At 51.7% G+C, this 13,682-nt stretch overlaps 1 protein-coding gene across 1 annotated transcript; it reads right to left on the bottom strand.

Annotated features, from left to right (window-relative positions):
* Positions 1-8,691: 8,691 nt before the first annotated feature.
* LOC146187530 (uncharacterized) lies at positions 8,692-9,273 on the bottom strand. The gene has a single exon (XM_084605783.1). It carries the CDS (start codon positions 9,271-9,273, stop codon positions 8,692-8,694), a length of 582 nt encoding a protein of 193 aa, XP_084461909.1.
* Positions 9,274-13,682: the final 4,409 nt, after the last annotated feature.

The raw sequence follows: 13,682 nt of genomic DNA, 5'->3' as shown, positions 1-13,682 counted from the left end.
CGGTCAAGCGACACTTTTTCTGCAAAATATATTTCCATGAATGATATGTGCTTCCTGAATCAGCTGGTTGCAGGCCACATTCGGAACAAAGACCCTCCAGTGCACTCTACCTATAGCTCTATCTTCAGTAGATATTGTTGTATTGTACGCGCTTGTTTTTTTCTTTTCCAAAAATATACACTGTAGTGTCCACAGAACTGCGTTCAGGCTTCCAAAAGTTATCACCTTTTCTATGTACAAAGTGACAAACCGCGGCGCCGGCATGGTGCAATGGGCGTCGCTTCCTCCTCGCGTCATCTACAACCGTGCAAGGATTTCATCCACGAAGATCGGCAGAGAGTCACATATACACGCCCCGTGAAAAGGGCATTGTCCCGGCCGGAATGCACACCTGCAGGAAAAGCGCTGCATTTTTTGGCAATGGATGATTCAGAGCTGCAGCCGGTTTCTGTCCTCAGGAGTCAGAACGGATGTGGTCGCAGTGATGAAAAGGTTCTCGGTGCGCAGAGAATGGTCATTCTGTTGTGAAAGGATCTCCAACGTTCATTTCTACCTCCGCCGTGATTTCTGCGGAATCAAAAACTTGGTGACCCATGTGAATCTCCTACATATCGGATGCGCATCTCGGTCAGGAACCAACCCTGTTCTACGTTCAGAGCGATCCACTCTGCAAGTGAACGAGCATGAACCCTCCAGGAGACTCATTTATTGTGCCGGGCGGTTTCCTTGCCGTTGCAAACGGTTGGACGAAGACGACGATTATCAAGCTCCCTAACGAAGTGCATCTGATTGCGTACATTAAAGGAACAAAGTCCGGATGCTTTGGCGTGCACGAAGGCGAGCCTTTAATTAAAAAAAAAATACTGTGCGTCGTGAAAGTGTCAAGTGCGTCATATGCTCCGAGCGGCAAGAACACATACTACAGGTATGTATGCATCTAAGAAAATAGGCATGATGAAAAGTACCTACTGGAGTTTTCACCCAGGCTGTAGCGCACCAGTGATAGCTGCAATGAGGATTTCTTCGGTGCGTGATTGCTTCAGTTGCACCGGGGCCTGAAGGCGATGTATTTTGTCCCTTCTTATCTTTATGTGCGAAAGGGCTAGGTAGCTTAGATATCACAGGCGGCTGTGTGCGTTAGGCCGCAATATTTATCATGTTTTATCGTGACTGCCACCTCACTAACAAGAAAAAAAATACGGCGTTTTAATGCACTGCCGTTCGGGAGCCTCATGACCAGCTCAACCAATCGGCTCGCGAACGGCGGTGCATCACAACAAACGCACAATTCTTTTTTCTTTTTAGTCAGGCGGCAGTCGCGATAAAACATGCTAAATATTACAGTCTAGCGCACACAGCCACCTGTGATATCTGCGCTACCCGGCCCCTTCGCACATAAATAAAACAAACGACAAAATACATCGCCATCAGACGCCCCGAACAAATGCTCATTGCTGCTATCACTGGTGGGTTACAGGCTTGGTGCAAACTCCGGTAGATACTTTTCATCATGCACATTTCCTTTAGATGCATACATACCTGTAACGAAGTGTTTTTCGCACAGTCGAGAGCACGCAGTCGGCTGCCAAGGTCGCCCATTCACGTCTTGACGCTTGGTTGCCCTAATCCAAGCTTCACGCCGTTGCAGGTCGCGGCTCGCCGAAGGAAACCTAACAAAACGCGTCTTGCATCCCGGCACGCCTCGAGAGTGGCAGCCGTAAGCGGCACAGGTGGTTGGCATCGTTTTACCGAGGCTCTGATCTGAACGTGACCGCGCCTCCAGCCCCCGTGCGTTGGCCATGAGTGCGGCTACGAGAAGCGCCGTCGACGCCGCTCAGTGTGTTTTCATCAGTCGCCGCTGGGGCTTCGCGCATGCGCAGAAAACTCGCGCAAAAGGCGGATTGAGAGAGCCCCCCGCACGGCACGCTAGCCAGTACATTCTAGGCACTATAGTTTAGACCTGAACTTGCAGAGAGCCGGCTCCGTGAACTGCGCATGCGCGCCCAGAACCAAAGTGGAAAGGAGGATGCGTTGCTTCTCTCGACGAATGTGACGTCAAATAACTTTTAGTATTTGCTTTTTTCTGGAAATAAGCCTCAAACTCAGATGCTCAGATGCCAATTACCCCGTTTCACAGCGCCCGAGCCACCCGAACAAAAGCTGGCGCGCTTTTCGGGCAACGGGTGCTCGCGCCTTGCGAGCCCTAGGTCGCTTTTCATGCGTCGGCTTGTTGTAGTTTGCGGGGCATCATCCCGATAGATGCAAATTCGGTGAAAATCTGATTCAGTTCGTGGATTGTTGCCCTAAATTCAACAGCGCAGCCTTCGGTCCTGTCCCTGGCCTGTCTGCAGCCTCCGACTACGGTGAGTCGTACGCGAATGGGCCCGTCTCCACATGCCTTCGCCCGGAGACTGTCGCGTGATTACGCCGCGTCAGTAATAGTGACTACCGCATAGCTGCACTGCCGTGTAAAAACTCGTTAAAAAAGCTGCAAGACGGTAGCAGAACGCCGACAAGTGCTTTACCTAGAGCTCGCGGGCATGTACGAAACACCATCATTCGCGGGCTTCGTTCCGGTTGGCGTAACTTAACCTGTTGCCGACGCGCCGACGCCGGAAGTCGGCAGCGGCAGAGGGCCAATGAGAGCCGGAGCAGCCGTCACGTGATTCCGGTTGGAGCCACGCCCACGCCGGCCGAGAGAGAGGGAAGCTCGCGAGAGCGGAAAGAACGACGGGGGTTTGGCGCTCCGACGGCGCCGAGGGTTTCGGGTTTCTCGGCCGAAACGGCCGAGCAGTAATGTAGTCTTTCTGAGTCGCTCCACGCACGAGGCGACGACAGCAAGGTCCGGGCATCGGGCACCGTGCATTTCCTTTTTCTTTTAGGTTTTTAGGTTAGAGTTCGGTGAAGGTGGGCCGTCCGCTGGGGCCATGAGTGTTTACGCTGAGCTCGGAGGTTGTTTATGAGCTGCTAGACTTGTCAGCGGACCTCCGATACCTCCCTTGTGCTATGGCTTCTGCATTTAGATCCATAGCTGTTGGAAGTGATGCCTGTGCCTGTTTTCTTGACACACCTGACCCAGAAGAAAGAGGGGAAACCACAACTTGAAGCTCGCGGCGACAGGGAAAACAAGATGTGCGCGACCTCGACGCACGGCCGGATGGGGGCGCGTGCGTCGCGCAACTGGGCGGCAAAAAAAAGCCGCTGGAGTTTGCTCCGCGACGCCAGCGCTCGGTTTCCAGCGGAGCGGAGAGGAACTACAAAACCTACGCGCATCCGCACCCGCGCTGCGCGTGGCTGTCTGCGGAGTCTGCGCAGCCTGCTCGCTCGGAAGCGCGTGCTACGTTCAGCCGCGCGTGCACGCGGAGCGGGAGAAGGAGAGTGAGGACGAGGGGGGTTGGTGGCGCGTTCTCGCGCGCCAAGCCGGCGCTCTTTGCCAGTGGGATTTCTTAATTTTGCTTTTTTCTGTGCCCCGGCTGACATAGAGGCTGGCTGGAGACATGTTTTTTATCGGTGCTTTTGAAAGCAAGAAATTATGCTTAATTGATCGCCGGACATTGTTTTCAAAGAGCGCTTGTTGGCAGGCTCAGACATACATACATAAAAAAAAAATGAACGCGAATTCGCTGCTTGAAGGCGGGAGGCAAACGACAGGTATCTTGAAGGACTTGAGGCGGCACCTCTTGATGCCTCTGTCCATGTTCACAGAATGAAGGGTCCAGCCTTCGAGTGCTCCTTCCTTTCCCTTTGTGACTGGTCACTTGAAAGGGGCCTATTCAGCTCTTTGGGGACAAACGTTTTAGGCAGTGCTGCCGGCGCCGTGGGGCCTGTTTTCGGCGCGTTTAGGATGCGTTCCCTACAAAGGCGCACAAAGCATGCCGCCTTAGCCTTTGGTTCCTGCCGACACCGGCCAGGGGAAGTGCACTGCTGCGGCGCTGCCATCCGAAATCAATGACCTAGCTACCGTTAACGATGAGGGGTTTCTTAACGACCTGGGTCATTCCCCAGAAGCCGAGGCATGCCATTTTTGCTGCAGTTTCCTCTCCACGAGACGAACAGCGAGGAAATGTCTGACGACTTTCCATGCAGACGGGGACATCTCTCCACGGAAATCTTTGTCTTCTTAATTCCACTGTTACGCTGCGCAATTCCTAGTTCAGTTATCTCCTATAGCGAACACGCAGTTTTGAGCTCCCGAAGCAGGATCGCGTATGAGGATAGGATGATTGACGTAAAGTGATCGCATTAATGACGAATATCTGTTTCTTGAGGCCGACCCGGTTCCACGATGGCTGCTTCAGCACCGCCAGTTAGAGAAGTACGACACACGAACGGTACGAGTTATCCCCCCCCCCCAAAAAAAAAAAAAAGAAAAAAAGAAAGGCCCACAACCATCCCGTTACCATTTCCACACAAGCTTCGCGAAAAAAGTGCGCCGTCATTATTTTCCTTCTAGTTCTTTTCTTTCTTTCTTCTTCCCCCCCCATTGTTAGAGCGCGACGGTGGCCACAATGCGGCCGGAGGAGGAGAGAAACAACCGAGCGCGCGCGCGCAAACACGTGCTAGAAAGCAGCGCGGAGCAGACGACAACATGCTTTTCTATGCGGCGGCTAGCAGACGACGCGGCCGGGCTGCGCGTAGATTTTGACGGGGTCTCCATGGAGGGCGCTGACGCACAGAGCGGCGCAGCGCCCCCTGGCCCAGGTTTTCTCCCCTATACGGGAGTGAAATCGTCGACGCCGGCGCGGGCGTCGGGCGTGCGACGCGTTTTCGCGTGCAAAAAACGCTCCATGCGGGCCACGCTTTACGCGCGCTCGCTGTTGGCGGCTGCGAATTTCGACTACGCGTGCTGTGAAAGTTTTTTTTTTCCCCGTTTATTCAACGCGCGCTCGCTATGACCGTTGGCGGCTTTTTTTTTTTTTCTTCCGGTTATTCTACGCGCACTCGCTATGCGAATGTCGACTACGCGTGCTGTGAGAGTTTTTTTCTTTTTTTTTTCTTCCGGTTATTCTACGCGCACTCGCTATGCGAATGTCGACTACGCGTGCTGTGCGAGTTTTTTTTCTTTTTTTTCTTCCGGTTATTCTACGCGCGCTCGCTATGACCGTTGGCGGCTGCGAATTTCGACTACGCGTGCTGTGAAAGTTTTTTTTTTCTTCCGGTTATTCTACGCGCGCTCGCTATGACCGTTGGCAGCTGCGAATTTCGACTACGCGTGCTGTGAGTTGTTTTTTCTTCTTCCGGTTATTCTTGGCAATGTTTTCCTCCTTTCAGCTGCTGTAAAATACCGCGATTGCCTTACACAATGACCGTTCGATCGGCACGCATGTTTTCCGGCTGACGCTACACGGCCAAATTTTTATTTTACGGCAATGTCTTCCGGCTGGCATTACATAACCTCGACGGCGCTTATGGCAGTCTTAGCGGCTTTGATGCTTGTGGTAGCCTTAGCGGCGTGCTCTGATATCTACTTCCGAACTTCGCAGCTGCGAATTTCGGCTACGTGTTCTCTTATTTATTTATTTATTATTATTTTTTTTTAACTTCGGTTCATTTAAGACACGGCTGCGAATGTCGGCACGCCTGTTTTCCGGCTGGCGTTACATAACCTCGACGGCGCTTATAGTAGCCTTACCTGTTTTCCGGCTGGCGTTACATAACCTCGACGGCGCTTATAGTAGCCTTACCTGTTTTCCGGCTGGCGTTACATAACCTCGACGGCGCTTATAGTAGCCTTACCTGTTTTCCGGCTGGCGTTACATAACCTCGACGGCGCTTATAGTAGCCTTACCTGTTTTCCGGCTGGCGTTACATAACCTCGACGGCGCTTATAGTAGCCTTACCTGTTTTCCGGCTGGCGTTACATAACCTCGACGGCGCTTATAGTAGCCTTACCTGTTTTCCGGCTGGCGTTACATAACCTCGACGGCGCTTATAGTAGCCTTACCTGTTTTCCGGCTGGCGTTACATAACCTCGACGGCGCTTATAGTAGCCTTACCTGTTTTCCGGCTGGCGTTACATAACCTCGACGGCGCTTATAGTAGCCTTACCTGTTTTCCGGCTGGCGTTACATAACCTCGACGGCGCTTATAGTAGCCTTACCTGTTTTCCGGCTTGCGTTACATAACCTCGACGGCGCTTATAGTAGCCTTACCTGTTTTCCGGCTGGCGTTACATAACCTCGACGGCGCTTATAGTAGCCTTACCTGTTTTCCGGCTGGCGTTACATAACCTCGACGGCGCTTATAGTAGCCTTACCTGTTTTCCGGCTGGCGTTACATAACCTCGACGGCGCTTATAGTAGCCTTACCTGTTTTCCGGCTGGCGTTACATAACCTCGACGGCGCTTATAGTAGCCTTACCTGTTTTCCGGCTGGCGTTACATAACCTCGACGGCGCTTATAGTAGCCTTACCTGTTTTCCGGCTGGCGTTACATAACCTCGACGGCGCTTATAGTAGCCTTACCTGTTTTCCGGCTTGCGTTACATAACCTCGACGGCGCTTATAGTAGCCTTACCTGTTTTCCGGCTGGCGTTACATAACCTCGACGGCGCTTATAGTAGCCTTACCTGTTTTCCGGCTGGCGTTACATAACCTCGACGGCGCTTATAGTAGCCTTACCTGTTTTCCGGCTGGCGTTACATAACCTCGACGGCGCTTATAGTAGCCTTACCTGTTTTCCGGCTGGCGTTACATAACCTCGATGGCGCTTATAGTAGCCTTACCTGTTTTCCGGCTGGTGTTACATAACCTCGACGGCGCTTATAGTAGCCTTACCTGTTTTCCGGCTGGCGTTACATAACCTCGACGGCGCTTATAGTAGCCTTACCTGTTTTCCGGCTGGCGTTACATAACCTCGACGGCGCTTATAGTAGCCTTACCTGTTTTCCGGCTGGCGTTACATAACCTCGACGGCGCTTATAGTAGCCTTACCTGTTTTCCGGCTGGTGTTACATAACCTCGACGGCGCTTATAGTAGCCTTGCCTGTTTTCCGGCTGGCGTTACATAACCTCGACGGCGCTTATAGTAGCCTTACCTGTTTTCCGGCTGGCGTTACATAACCTCGACGGCGCTTATAGTAGCCTTACCTGTTTTCCGGCTGGTGTTACATAACCTCGACGGCGCTTATAGTAGCCTTGCCTGTTTTCCGGCTGGCGTTACATAACCTCGACGGCGCTTATAGTAGCCTTACCTGTTTTCCGGCTGGTGTTACATAACCTCGACGGCGCTTATAGTAGCTTTACCTGTTTTCCGGCTGGCGTTACATAACCTCGACGGCGCTTATAGTAGCCTTACCTGTTTTCCGGCTGGCGTTACATAACCTCGACGGCGCTTATAGTAGCCTTACCTGTTTTCCGGCTGGTGTTACATAACCTCGACGGCGCTTATAGTAGCCTTACCTGTTTTCCGGCTTGCGTTACATAACCTCGACGGCGCTTATAGTAGGCTTACCTGTTTTCCGGCTGGCGTTACATAACCTCGACGGCGCTTATAGTAGCCTTACCTGTTTTCCGGCTGGCGTTACATAACCTCGACGGCGCTTATAGTAGCCTTACCTGTTTTCCGGCTGGCGTTACATAACCTCGACGGCGCTTATGGTAGCCTTACCTGTCTTCCGGCTGGCGTTACATAACCTCGACGGCGCTTATAGTAGCCTTACCTGTTTTCCGGCTGGCGTTACATAACCTCGACGGCGCTTATAGTAGCCTTACCTGTTTTCCGGCTGGCGTTACATAACCTCGACGGCGCTTATAGTAGCCTTACCTGTTTTCCGGCTGGCGTTACATAACCTCGACGGCGCTTATAGTAGCCTTACCTGTTTTCCGGCTGGCGTTACATAACCTCGACGGCACTTATAGTAGCCTTACCTGTTTTCCGGCTGGCGTTACATAACCTCGACGGCGCTTATAGTAGCCTTACCTGTTTTCCGGCTGGTGTTACATAACCTCGACGGCGCTTATAGTAGCCTTACCTGTTTTCCGGCTGGCGTTACATAACCTCGACGGCGCTTATGGTAGCCTTACCTGTCTTCCGGCTGGCGTTACATAACCTCGACGGCGCTTATAGTAGCCTTACCTGTTTTCCGGCTGGCGTTACATAACCTCGACGGCGCTTATAGTAGCCTTACCTGTTTTCCGGCTGGCGTTACATAACCTCGACGGCGCTTATAGTAGCCTTACCTGTTTTCCGGCTGGCGTTACATAACCTCGACGGCGCTTATAGTAGCCTTACCTGTTTTCCGGCTGGCGTTACATAACCTCGACGGCGCTTATGGTAGCCTTACCTGTCTTCCGGCTGGCGTTACATAACCTCGACGGCGCTTATGGCAGTCTTAGCGGCTGCGACGCTTGTGGTAGCCTTGGCGGCGTGCTCTGATATATACTTCTGACCTTCGCAGCTGCGAATTTCGCGTGCTCTGATTTTACTTCCGATGTGTAGCAAGTCGCGTACGGTTAACTGAGGTTAGAAGATTAGACTGGAGACGTGGCACTGGTAAGAAACTACGAGTGACCAGAGAGAGGGTGGGGCCGGAGCGGACAGCGACGACCCTGCCTAGGAATCTCTTGGTGGCTCCGATAGGAACCGGTTAAAAAATTGTGACAGTAGGGGCTGTCGCTGAAGCCAGCGTTGTTTGCCCCGACTTCGAAGCAAATAGATCAGCGGCGACTTCGACGGCGAAGCCAGGGTCCTTTACAGCGGATAGCATCTTGCGATGGCTTCCATTAGGCGTAGAAAAGGGTCTGTATACTTCGTGCGGCCGTTGATGGACTGCCACCAATGCCAGTAGAGGTGCGACTCCAGAAGAGCCGATGACGTCTTCTGGCCGTTGCGAACTAGCTTGTTCTTGATTTTTTGCCATGCGCTTTCAATGCGCTGAGTGTTTGCTCCGGTCGTGGGGTCGACAAAATGGATGGTGTGGTTCACCGTGTGCCAGTTGAGATTCAGGGGAACTCCGGTTGGGTCCTGAAGGGTCGGAATACAGTTGTACGCGGCCCATTCATCACTATAAACTGTAGTTCCTGGCTTAATGTTGGCCGCGATGATAGGGCCTAAAGTAGCTGCGTCCCTCTTGTGAACTTTGAAGAGGCGAAGCTCTCCAGTCTGGCACCACACCATCCCAAACACCCACGGACCCTTATCGGCGACACCACCGTAGTTATTCCGGTGCCTTGGAGGAACATTGTCGCCGGATAGAAGCCTTCCTCTGTTGGCTTTCCGCTTTCCACGCAAGAGGCATTCATCGATTTGAACCTCTTCGCCAACTCCTCCCATTGGAGGCCGCTGGAGAAGCTCCTGCTGCAGCACTTCCCGGGTATAGTTTCGCCAGTCTGTGCGGGAAACGCCGGATGTCAGTTCTTTCGCCATACAGTAGGTGATCCAAATTATGTCTCGCCTTGACAACTTTACATTTGGACGTCCCAGACGGTCTGTACAGGCAAAAAAAGACCCTTGGCCTTGTACCCCTCGAAGCACACCGGTACCATGAAGCTGTGAAAGCTGCTTGCGGCACCTATTACATCTAAAACTTGGCCGCATTCCATTTTTGGCTTTCCTGTTAAATGTCACCACTTCTCCTTCGCAGGAAGGCTTGTCGGGGTTAAAGGTAAGGTCTTTACAGACACCCCAGTACTCCGAAGTTGCAGGGCGGCCTCCCTGGCTACTGGCTCGGGATGGCCGGCTTACAGTTGATTCGGGGGTAAGCCTAAGCTCGCGGAGGAATGCTTGCTCAGTCTCAAATGTCTTGATGGCGGCACATACCTCGCCGACCGAAGGGTCAATTCTTGAGGTCGCCATATAACTGTGATATCCCAGTTATAGGGCTCTTTTCGGGGTAGAGAGCAGGAATCACACACGAAATAGGGCCAGCAGCAGACTTAATCAGAGCTTGATGCCCCCGCTCACCCGACGGTCTTGAGGCTGAGCCTGGAAGCCGACGCCACTGCGGTGATCCGGTGTTTTAGGTGGGAGATGGTGGCCTTAGATTCAGGCAGCGCTGACGGTGACGGTTTACACAGCGAGCTGAATATATGCGCAGGCAGGACTAGCGAGCAGTCTTCGTATTGTTATGACCGTGCATCATCCGCACTTGCGCACTCTATTGTTCGCCTGTGGGCATGGATAAGTGCTGTGGATATGTGCTGTTGGTACAAGGGCGCTAAGTGAGCCTGTTTCCATGGATCCTTTTGTGTAAGCCTGTTTTGCTTTGTGGAGACCCTGCAAATGCCAAATTGACCCTGTCAAGAGAACGTCTAGAAAAATACAAAGAAATGTCCCCCTGCGGGAAATAGCCGGAAGTGCTTTCGTTCAATTGTTCACCCTTCCCGTCGAGAAGCCCTATCGTCCAGTGAGGAATGCCTACTGTCCAAAGGAGACCACAGAGTGACATGTCCACTGACTTGCAGGACAAGAAAGGAGCATGACGCATACGGCCATTAGATGATTTCCCGGGAATGCAGGAAAGATTTGCAATTGCTGGAAAGGGACAATGCTGGGAGCAGTATGTGGCGCGCACATGCACTTGGGTTTCTGAGAAGGTTATGTAACGCCGGCCAGAAAACAGGTAAGGCTACTATAAACGCCGTCGAGGTTATGTAACGCCAGCCGGAAAACAGGTAAGGCTACTATAAGCGCCGTCGAGGTTATGTAACGCCAGCCGGAAAACAGGCGTGCCGACATTCGCAGCCGTGTCTTAAATGAGGAAAACGTTGTCAAGAGTACACCGAAGCCAAAAAAAATAATAATAAATAAATAAATAAGAGAACGCGTAGCCGAAATTCGCAGCTGCGAAGTTCGGAAGTAGATATCAGAGCACGCCGCTAAGGCTACCACAAGCATCAAAGCCGCTAAGACTGCCATAAGCGCCGTCGAGGTTATGTAACGCCAGCCGGAAGACAGGTAAGGCTACCATAAGCGCCGTCGAGGTTATGTAACGCCAGCCGGAAAACAGGCGTGCCGACATTCGCAGCCGTGCCTTAAATGAGGAAAACGTTGTCAAGAGTACACCGAAGCAAAAAAAAAAATAATAATAAATAAATAAGAGAACGCGTAGCCGAAATTCGCAGCTGCGAAGTTCGGAAGTAGATATCAGAGCACGCCGCTAAGGCTACCACAAGCATCAAAGCCGCTAAGACTGCCATAAGCGCCGTCGAGGTTATGTAACGCCAGCCGGAAGACAGGTAAGGCTACTATAAGCGCCGCCGAGGTTATGTAACGCCAGCCGGAAAACAGGTAAGGCTACTATAAGCGCCGTCGAGGTTATGTAACGCCAGCCGGAAAACAGGTAAGGCTACTATAAGCGCCGTCGAGGTTATGTAACGCCAGCCGGAAGACAGGTAAGGCTACCATAAGCGCCGTCGAGGTTATGTAACGCCAGCCGGAAAACAGGTAAGGCTACTATAAGCGCCGTCGAGGTTATGTAACGCCAGCCGGAAAACAGGTAAGGCTACTATAAGCGCCATCGAGGTTATGTAACGCCAGCCGGAAAACAGGTAAGGCTACTATAAGCGCCGTCGAGGTTATGTAACGCCAGCCGGAAAACAGGGCCTGCTTGCACGATATAGTCCGAGATAAGTCCAGACTTAAATGGTGTCTTTAGAAAGACCAAGCTTATTTAAGACGGCTCGTGTTCCGAACGTCGAACGTTTCGGGTTCATGTTCACCAGAGTGGCTTCCCACAACGGCCTCAGCAACCACTTGGGGCATTTATCCTCGTAACACAATTTTAAGCCGCAAAAAGCAATGGCACGGATTTTACACAACGCAAAATTAACGGAATGTGTACATCTTACAGCAGGGACAGTGCCAGCGCATCACTGTATTTCCCTAATTTCTCTACTTAGACACCTGACGTCCTTGTGTCTTAACCAAGGCAGCACTAGAGTCGTAATCATACAAGCGACTTATTCAAGTCAGGACTGAAGCCCAGTCTTTACTCCAGTCTTAAGCCGCCATGCTAGTGGCCTATTCTTTAGACTCCAGTTAAGTCTGGACTTAGCTAAGACAGTCTTAAGATTGTTTTGTGCAAGCGGGCCCAGGTAAGGCTACTATAAGCGCCGTCGAGGTTATGTAACGCCAGCCGGAAAACAGGCGTGCCGACATTCGCAGCCGTGTCTTAAATGAGGAAAACATTGTCAAGAGTACACCGAAGCAGAAAATAAATAAATAAATAAGAGAACACGTAGCCGAAATTCGCAGCTGCGAAGTTCGGAAGTAGATATCAGAGCACGCCGCTAAGGCTACCACAAGCATCAAAGCCGCTAAGACTGCCATAAGCGCCGTCGAGGTTATGTAACGCCAGCCGGAAAACAGGTAAGGCTACTATAAGCGCCGTCGAGGTTATGTAACGCCAGCCGGAAAACAGGCGTGCCGACATTCGCAGCCGTGTCTTAAATGAGGAAAACGTTGTCAAGAGTACACCGAAGCAAAAAATAAATAAATAAGAGAACGCGTAGCCGAAATTCGCACCTGCGAAGTTCGGAAGTAGATATCAGAGCACGCCGCTAAGGCTACCACAAGCATCAAAGCCGCTAAGACTGCCATAAGCGCCGTCGAGGTTATGTAACGCCAGCCGGAAAACAGGTAAGGCTACTATAAATGCCGTCGAGGTTATGTAACGCCAGCCGGAAAACAGGTAAGGCTACTATAAGCGCCGTCGAGGTTATGTAACGCCAGCCGGAAAACAGTAAGGCTACTATAAGCGCCGTCGAGGTTATGTAACGCCAGCCGGAAAACAGGTAAGGCTACTATAAGCGCCGTCGAGGTTATGTAACGCCAGCCGGAAAACAGGTAAGGCTACTATAAGCGCCGTCGAGGTTATGTAACGCCAGCCGGAAAACAGTAAGGCTACTATAAGCGCCGTCGAGGTTATGTAACGCCAGCCGGAAAACAGGTAAGGCTACTATAAGCGCCGTCGAGGTTATGTAACGCCAGCCGGAAAACAGGTAAGGCTACTATAAGCGCCGTCGAGGTTATGTAACGCCAGCCGGAAAACAGGTAAGGCTACTATAAGCGCCGTCGAGGTTATGTAACGCCAGCCGGAAAACAGGTAAGGCTACTATAAGCGCCGTCGAGGTTATGTAACGCCAGCCGGAAAACAGGTAAGGCTACTATAAGCGCCGTCGAGGTTATGTAACGCCAGCCGGAAAACAGTAAGGCTACTATAAGCGCCGTCGAGGTTATGTAACGCCAGCCGGAAAACAGGTAAGGCTACTATAAGCGCCGTCGAGGTTATGTAACGCCAGCCGGAAAACAGGTAAGGCTACTATAAGCGCCGTCGAGGTTATGTAACGCCAGCCGGAAAACAGTAAGGCTACTATAAGCGCCGTCGAGGTTATGTAACGCCAGCCGGAAAACAGGCGTGCCGACATTCGCAGCCGTGTCTTAAATGAGGAAAACGTTGTCAAGAGTACACCGAAGCAAAAAATAAATAAATAAATAAGAGAACACGTAGCCGAAATTCGCAGCTGCGAAGTTCGGAAGTAGATATCAGAGCACGCCGCTAAGGCTACCACAAGCATCAAAGCCGCTAAGACTGCCATAAGCGCCGTCGAGGTTATGTAACGCCAGCCGGAAAACAGGCGTGCCGACATTCGCAGCCGTGTCTTAAATGAGGAAAACGTTGTCAAGAGTACACCGAAGCAAAAAATAAATAAATAAGAGAACGCGTAGCCGAAATTCGCACC

The sequence above is a fragment of the Amblyomma maculatum genome, chromosome 6 (assembly GCF_055883805.1).
Source record: "Amblyomma maculatum isolate TAMU_Amacu chromosome 6, ASM5588380v1, whole genome shotgun sequence".
Lineage (NCBI taxonomy): Eukaryota > Metazoa > Arthropoda > Arachnida > Ixodida > Ixodidae > Amblyomma > Amblyomma maculatum.
The sequence above is the reverse complement of the archived record's forward strand: the minus strand, read 5'-3'. Positions and strand labels throughout refer to the sequence as shown.

What these genes read in the sequence shown, in the direction of transcription:
- LOC146187530 (XM_084605783.1), bottom strand. Translation starts at nt 9,273, where the DNA reads ATGGGAGGAGTTGGCGAAGAGGTTCAAATCGATGAATGCCTCTTGCGT.